At 48.5% G+C, this 7,828-nt stretch overlaps 1 protein-coding gene across 2 annotated transcripts; it reads right to left on the bottom strand.

The window, feature by feature from the left end:
* Nucleotides 1-2,790: 2,790 nt before the first annotated feature.
* MT3 (metallothionein 3) lies at nucleotides 2,791-4,954 on the bottom strand. Of its 2 annotated transcripts, XM_036231294.1 has the most exons (4): nucleotides 4,891-4,954; nucleotides 4,172-4,266; nucleotides 3,864-3,929; nucleotides 2,791-3,048 (listed from the first exon to the last, which is right to left on the bottom strand). In XM_036231294.1, the coding sequence occupies exons 2-4, from the start codon at nucleotides 4,200-4,202 to the stop codon at nucleotides 2,939-2,941; spliced, it is 207 nt and encodes a 68-aa protein (XP_036087187.1). In that variant the 5' UTR covers nucleotides 4,203-4,266; nucleotides 4,891-4,954; the 3' UTR covers nucleotides 2,791-2,938. The 2 variants fall into 2 exon arrangements, with proteins under 2 accessions (XP_036087187.1, XP_015979593.1); XM_016124107.2 differs by lacking the exon at nucleotides 4,891-4,954 and having other exon boundaries at nucleotides 4,172-4,331.
* Nucleotides 4,955-7,828: the final 2,874 nt, after the last annotated feature.

Here is a 7,828-nt window from a genome sequence, read left to right as displayed (position 1 = left end):
CATAAATATTTTTTGTGATGCAGCAGTGTGGAGGACCAAACCAAGATGGCAGACTCGGTGAAGGTGTAGGTCTCCTGGGCCTGCTCAAAATCCCAAGGGAAAATGGAAAAGACTGCTCATTACAAGGCTGAGTGATGGAAAACAAGAAAGAATCCCACCAGAGAAAGAACAAAGTTGGAGGACGTACACTAACCAAAGTAAACATGTATAATAAAGTCAGAGTAATCCAGACCGTGTGGTATTGATCCAAGGATAGGCATATAGATCGATGGAACAGAGTGAACGTCTAGAAGGAAATCAGCACATGTATGGTCAATAGATTTTTGACAAAGGTGCCAAAAAAAAGAAAAAGAAAAGGCAGAAAAGAAGGGAAGAAATAAAGTAGATATTTATCTCATACCCTCCATAAGATGAACTCAGAATGGATCACAGATTTAAATTAAAGAACATCTAGAAGAAAACAAGGGGAGCATCTAGAAGATGTAATTATAAAACTAAACTTAGATAAAAATTGTTATATTATCATATATAAAGAAAATGAGAAGGCAAGGCACAGACTTGGAAAAACTATTTACAAAGCATAGATCTGATAATGAAGGACCGGTATCTAGAATATATAAAGAACTCTTAAAACCCAATAATGAACAAAAATACACTTGCTATCCTCTGGTTTTTGTTTTGTTTCGATAGCAGTCATTTGTTATATGGTCTGAATGTTTCTGTCTCCTGGGGCCCTTGGGAAATGCTTAGGTCCTGAGGGTGGAGCTCCAACAGATGGGATTATTAGTGCTCTAATAAAAGAGACCCCACAGAATGCCCTAGTCTCTTCCACCATGCGAGGATACAGTGAGAAGTCTTTGACCCAGAAGAGGGCCTTCACCTAACCACGCCGGCATCCTAATCTCAGACTTCTAGCCTTTAGCACCGTAAGAAACAGTTTCTGTTGTTTATAAGCTCCACAGCCCGTGGTATTTTGTTGTAGCAGCCCTACCAGACGAAGACACCATTCTAATGGATGTGAGGTGATTTAGCTTTGTGTTGACGCTTTTACACGAGGCAAGCCAGAATGGAGAAAACAGGTATGGTCATGTTGAAGGCCTAGACTTCAGTCAGACAGCCTGGGTTCATATCCTGGTTCTGCCACATTCTAGCTGTGTGATCTGTTAAAAACAAGACAGTAGGCCCCAAATGGGGTCGCTTATGTTAGGCCCAACAACCTCAGAGACTTTAGTACAGGTTTGGCTCTCCCCAAAATGGAATCTTAAACCAGACCGTTCAGGAATCTCCTGATCCTTAGTAGGTAGGGAATCTGCCTGATCGATCCCTGCTACCCGCTAAGGGAAAGTAACCGCAATAAACAACCCATTTTGTTTTGTTTTGTTTTGTTTTTGCCTGTTCTAACATGCTTGTTCTTGCTCTCTCCTGTCTATAAGTCTTTCATTTTGTGCAGCTCCTTGGAGAGCCTTTCGGCAACATTGGATGCTGCCCAATTCCAATTCGTTTTTGCTTACAGAAACTCTTAAGAATTTAATATGCCTCAGTTTATTTTTTTTTAACAGACTTCATGTAAATTACCCTAAGCCCTATTGCCCCATTTATAAAATACCATTCTTCCAGAGTTTTAAGGATCAAGTCAAATAGTGCACTCAGGAGGACTTAGCACCAGGTAGTTCAAATTCACCAATCTTTTCTTTCACGTGTCTTTTAAAAGAATCGTCTCTACCCCAAAGCAATAAACACTCTATCTTCCTCTTCCAAATTCTTTTTGTGGTTTTGAATTTGCTCTTGGCTGTTTAAGTCGATTGAAAATTGTTTTTTATACGATATGCAAAGGGGTGGCCAATTGTGTCATCACTTCTGACTAGTGAATCCTTCGGCCACTGATTGGATCATGTCCTGCTCCCAGCCACACAGGGATCTGTGTTTGGACTCTCTGTATAACTGATCGAGAACAGGCAGTGCCAGCAAGTCCTTTTTGTTCCTTTACAAAGTGGCCTTGGCTTTCTTGCACCGGTTTTCTAAACTCAGCCTATTAGGCTTAAAAAAAAAAAAAAAAAGTCTTTGTGAGCTTTTAAATAGATTGTCCAGAAAAACTAACTTGGAGGAAAATCCTGATGTATTCACAGCACAGTGTCTTCCTACTGGGGAACGTTTCTCTCCCAGGATTCTATTTCTCCCTTCTCGGCCAACCAGGTAGATCTGGGTGTTCTCTTTCATCAAGGACGGGACCGCAACCACCCAGATAAAAGCTCTTATTACCTGCTTCCCCTTGAAGAAAGAAGGAGCTAGAGGCGAATTGCCAACTGAGAAGATGTGAAAAGGAGCGATCTGTTTTGGGGACACAGGCTACTCAGGGGTGGCGACCGTGGAAACACCGCTGGCAGTCTCCCAAAGACAGTGTCTCCTGGGGCCTCCCGAACTCTGCTGATAATTCTGAAAACAGGCGACTTTGTAGGGGCAACTAGAAAATTCCAGGAATACAGGCCTTTGGGGTTGGGGGCTGGTTTTACCTTCCCCCAACCCCATCGTACAGATGAAGCAAGGTTGAGAGGAGGGAGAAAAAGTCAAACTGTCTGGATCTGGTCTCCTCTCTTTCCCCAGAGTTGAACTTGACTTAGCAGAAGGGTTGAGGGCCATCTGAAGGTGAGAAGGACATTCTCCAGCCTCCATCCCAGCCCCAAGTAGAACAGTAGCCAAATCTCAGGATTTCACTTTTTAACTGAGCAGTTCCCTCAGATTAGGGACCCCTGACCCTCCCATCCTTCCGTTTAAGAAGAGACCAGTCCTTGGTTTATGCTAGTCACAGGATTTTTTATTGTCACTTGCCAGCAGCTAGCAGAGGAAGGGGATACACAGCTGAGCCCCCCCGCACGGAGAGGTGGCCCTGGGCCGCCTGGTACTATTTACACACTGTTCACACCTAGGGCACGTCCTCATCTCAGTGGGAGCAGTTGCACTTCTCCGCCTCTGCCTCTGCCCCCTCTCCACCTTTGCACACACAATCCTTGGAGCATTTCTCACACTCTGCAGGGCAGCAGGAGCAGCAACCTGCAGATAAAATCAGGTGCACCCAGTCCGAGGACCTCCCCCCATCCCTGTCCCCATCAAAAGGCAAGGGGGACACAGGAGGAGTGCTGGGGGCTGCTCATTCCTAGTCTCACACCGGGTTTGACTCAGCATCTATGGCTGCTGCATGCTGGGCTGCCTCAGGAGAGGGGTACCCGGTGACTAGCCACAGCCCCTCAGATGAGTGCAGGGGAGTCCCCAGGATGGTAGGTCATGCCCAGGCTAGGGGAGTGCTGGGCCTTAAGGAGAAAGTACCACAGGGTAAATGACCTTGAAAAGAATCTTGAGGAATAAACTTGAAGGTACGGAGATGGCACAGGTATGGGGGGGAGGCGGTCGTGGGGATCCATGGGGGGCATCCATGCCTCTTCTCACACACCATGGAGATAGGGAGCCTTCCTCCCACCTCCTTCTCCCCGTGTATATTGCACTGCTTCTGCAGAGACCCAGGAAGGCCTGAGGGGCCAAGGGACCCGGACTCCAGACCTAACCCCCAGGCTCTCTAACGGCTTTCCCAAGCACTGGAGGTTTTGGGGGGGGGGCAGGATTGGACCAGGGAAACAGTTATTGGTCCCAGTTGCCCATTTGAATCATCTGGGAATTTACAAAACATCTTGCTGCAGGGTCATCACGGGGGCGGGGGTCGGGGGAGCAGGGCGATCGCGTGTTAAGGCCCCCGCAAGTGGTTGGGTCCCAGAGTCAGATGCGTCTTAATAGGGGCCTCGGGTCTCTCCATATTGCAGTGGACAGACTGGGGGAGCAGAGGGGCAGGGGTCAGAGGGGGTCCCCACACTCACGCTTCTTGCAGGAGGTGCATTTGCATCCCTCGCACTTGCAGGAGTCAGCGCAGGTGCAGGAACCACCTAGAGAGGGAGATGCCACAGGAAGAGATCTTGGGTGGAAACTCTGGGTGGGGCAAGGCCGAAAGGGAGGAGGTGGGGTGCCAGTCTCTGTTCTTTGGGGTATAGCCATGCCCACCCTTCACGAGGTTCAAAATGAGAAATAGGGATCCCTTCCCCCAAATGTCCTTGAGCAAAGATGTCGGGCATGGCGTTCTTTGTAAGTAAGGGGGCGCGCTGTGCCGCAGGATGGGGCAGGAGCTCACCAGTAGGGCAGGTGCAGGTCTCAGGGTCCATGTCAGCGGTGATGCGGCTGGAGGAGGTGACTTGGCGAATTGGCTTCTCCCGGCGACTGGACGCCCTAGCGGCAGCAGGTGGCGAGGCTTTTATAGCCCCAGGCGGGGAGCGCGCGCACAGCCCGCCGGGCGCAAGGCGCCCCCTCTCTCCATCTGGGCGCACGGGCCCGGCGGAGGCGCGCATGCGGCAGCGGTCCCTCCCCTCCTCCTCCCTGCTCCCCGACTCCCCGCCCTGCACGCAGCCACCCCGTGCGCAGGGGGGGACTCTGCCCGCGCTGGTGCTCGCGGGTCGCCCTGTGCTCAGCTGAAAACAGCTTTGAGCTTGAGGCTTCAGAGCTGGGAGAGCAACCTCCCCCAGGCCCACCGTGGTGGGTAATGTTATGTGTCAACTTGTCTGGGCTAAGGGATGCCCAGATAGCCGGTAAAACGTGACTTCTGAGTGGGTCTGTGAAGATGTTTCCAGGGGAGATTAGCATCTGGATTTGCTGGGCTGAGTAAAGATTGCCCTTCCCAGTGTGTGTGTGGGGGGGGGGGGAAGGGGGGGGGCCTCGTTCCATCTGTTTGAGGGCCTGAACAGAACAAAAGGAGGGAGGGGGGATTTGCCCTCTGCCTGAGCTGAGACATTCATCTGCTTGCAGACACTGGGCCTCTGCTTCTTAGGTTTCAAAACTCCGACCGAATTACACCACCTGTTTTCCAAACAGTTCTCCAGCTTGCGGATGGCAGATTGTGAGACTCCTCAGACTCCATAATAAATACATAATAGAGATGCTTATTATGCATGTCACATACATCTCATATCAAGATCTCTTTATATAACGGTTTTATTTTTCTGGAGAGCCCTGACTAATACACCTTCTACACCACGATTTCGAGGGGTCTGAAAACCACAACATCCTTCTGCGATACCTCCCCCCATTCTGCAGGCGGCGGGGGCCCCTCACCCTTCAGTTCTCAGCTTCCATGACTTCTGAAGAGCCTTCCACATAGGTGTATTGCTCCAGAGGGTCCCCCTCATCCCCACCGTCATTCCTCTCCGACCTCTCATTAATTCTCACGACCTAAAAATTATTTTGTCTATGTTCCCTCTGCCTGTGATTCTCCTCCCCAATATCCATATAGCTCATTCCCTTCTTCCTTTGCTTCTAAGTCTTTGCTCAAATCTGTCTCTGTGAAGCCCTCCATGATCACCTATGTACAACTGTGACACACCTCAAATTCCCAGGACCCCTGACCCCCCCCCATACCTTGTTCTAGCTCTCTTTTTTCTCATAACGTTTAACGTCTTCTGACAAACGAAATAGTTTACTTATTCGTGAGGCTTATATGCTGTGTTTCCTGTTAGAGTTTAAGCACCACGATTTTATAAGGAATCATTCCTTCCGTTCACGGACACATCTGAAGCACCTAGAACAGTGTCCTGGACACGGGAGACATTCAGGACCCGTTTATTGAATGACTGACTGACAAAATGAATGAATGGCTCCCAAGTCAAGTTGGCTGGGTTCACAGACTGACTCTGCCACATACTAGTTAATGTGGCGAGTTGTTGGCAACTCGCTTAATATTTCTGTGCCTTGGGTTGAAGTTTCCTGTTTATTAATCCTAAATGGGAATAATAGTAGTTCCTACCTTATAGGTTTGCCAGAAACTTAAATGGCATGGCACTTGGAAAGCTGTCAGAGCAGGGCCCTGACCATTTTGGCTCTTACCATTTACAAGTGAGTCTGAGTCTGGGGAAGTCAGGTGAGGACTGTGCAGAAAATGTCCAGCTCCTACCTGTCCCCCAGCTCCACTGCCGGGCTCAGCTGCGTTCCTCCTGAACTGCAGCTGCCTCGGACTGACAGGATGCAGGCGACAGCTTGGACCAGCTGAGTCATGGCCATCAGCCCTCGCCCTGAGCACTGCACTCAACCCCAGTGCTTTCTGGAAGAAGGGAGTTCATGGACACTTTTTTATTTTCATTTAGAGAAGGCCAGAAGGTGGGACCAGGTAGGCTGAGGGTCAGAGATGACTCAGGGTCATGCCAAAGGATGGACGGAAAATTCCCAGATGGTCTCAGAAAAAAGTAAGGGGTCAAGCCAGTTCCACGCTGGTGGAAATCGGTCTAGTATACAATTAAGATTGCTGCAATGCTCTCAAAGGGAATTTAGAAGCTTGGGTACAGTAGTGGACTAAGTGTGCAAATATGCTTATCTGCAAATAAAGTCATTTCCTGGAGAGATCCGGATTTACTTGTAGAATGAATATTGAATGAACAATTCTGTCCACAAAGGCAGCCAAATTGGAGAAGGAACACTGGTCGAGGAGCCCATGATTTCTAGTTCCAGCTCTTCCTGTAGTTCTGCAAACTCAAGGAAATTTCTCTCCAGTTGGGTGCACTGGATGACTGCTGGTGCTGTTGTAGCCGTCAACCCCCAATAGATACACGGACCCCCAGAAATCAGTGAGTTATAGGAAACACACTCTTTATTCAGCCAGCTGGGTCTGCCAGGGGTACACAGAGTCCACATTAAGCAGCTCTGAAATGTAGAGGTAGAGTTTTTAAGTCCTAAACCCCATTCTTCATTCTGTCTGAACACAAAAGTCTATTTTTCTTCTATTCATTACCTGTCAACCCACAGGTCGGATGTGCAAGCAGAGGTACAGAAGCAGAAAGCTTATTGTTAGGATGTTTTATGTTTCCATAGGTAATAGCCTATGTTCCCATGGCGATAGCCAAGCAACAATTTTCCCAGCCAGCACAGTGGCTAGTATGGATAAGGTCTACTGTGTGTGAGATGCTTACTATGCTCGAGGCACCATACTGAACACCATCTAGAGCTAAACACTCCTTATATTATCTCATTGACTCCTTCCCAAAACCCTTATGGGAGGCAGTGTTAACCCATTTTGTGGATGAGGAAACTGAGGCTCAGTGATTTGCACAGGAGACAGAGCCATTTAATAAAAAATCAACACATAGTAAGAGAATGTATAGAGTGGAAGAACTGCTTTTTTACATAAGCCAGTCTCCCCTCTCTCTCTTCCTTATTACCCCCCCCCAACCCTCGCCCCCAGGGCCAGGGGGGGCAGCATCTCCTTTAGGAATGACCTTGGGGCAGCTTGACTTAGATCAAAGTTCTCTGTCACATCTCACCTTACTTCAGTGCTTCTCAACTCTGGGCGATTTCGTCCCTTTGGGGAGATTTGTCTGGAAACATTTCCGTTGTCACAACTTGGGGGTGGGGGTGGGGGTCGATGCCTCTGGCACTTAAAGATGCTGTTAAACATTGTGCAATGCACAGGATAGCTTCCCAAAGCGAAGGATTATCTGCCCCAAATGTCAAAAGTGTTATGACTTAAGAAAGGTCCAAACCTGTAGAGAATTTTTACAAAAATTTGTTTGAGCCAAAAGAGAGACTACTCCCAGAAGCAAGATCTCAACAGATTGAGGTAAATGCTTCAGAAAATAACAGTTTGCAGTTTCGTTTACGCATTTGAGATTAAGGAGGGAATTTAAGGAAGATTACAGGCCGGTGGGAGAAAGTAAAGTGCAGATCGGGTTACAAAATTGTAAGGTGCGATGCTCTCTCCAGAGTGGTCATGCTCTAGAGGAGGGGTCTGAAAGGGGGGCATTTCTAAGGT

This window comes from Rousettus aegyptiacus, unplaced genomic scaffold (assembly GCF_014176215.1).
Source record: "Rousettus aegyptiacus isolate mRouAeg1 unplaced genomic scaffold, mRouAeg1.p scaffold_m13_p_14, whole genome shotgun sequence".
Taxonomy (NCBI): Eukaryota; Metazoa; Chordata; class Mammalia; order Chiroptera; family Pteropodidae; genus Rousettus; species Rousettus aegyptiacus.
The sequence above is the reverse complement of the archived record's forward strand: the minus strand, read 5'-3'. Positions and strand labels throughout refer to the sequence as shown.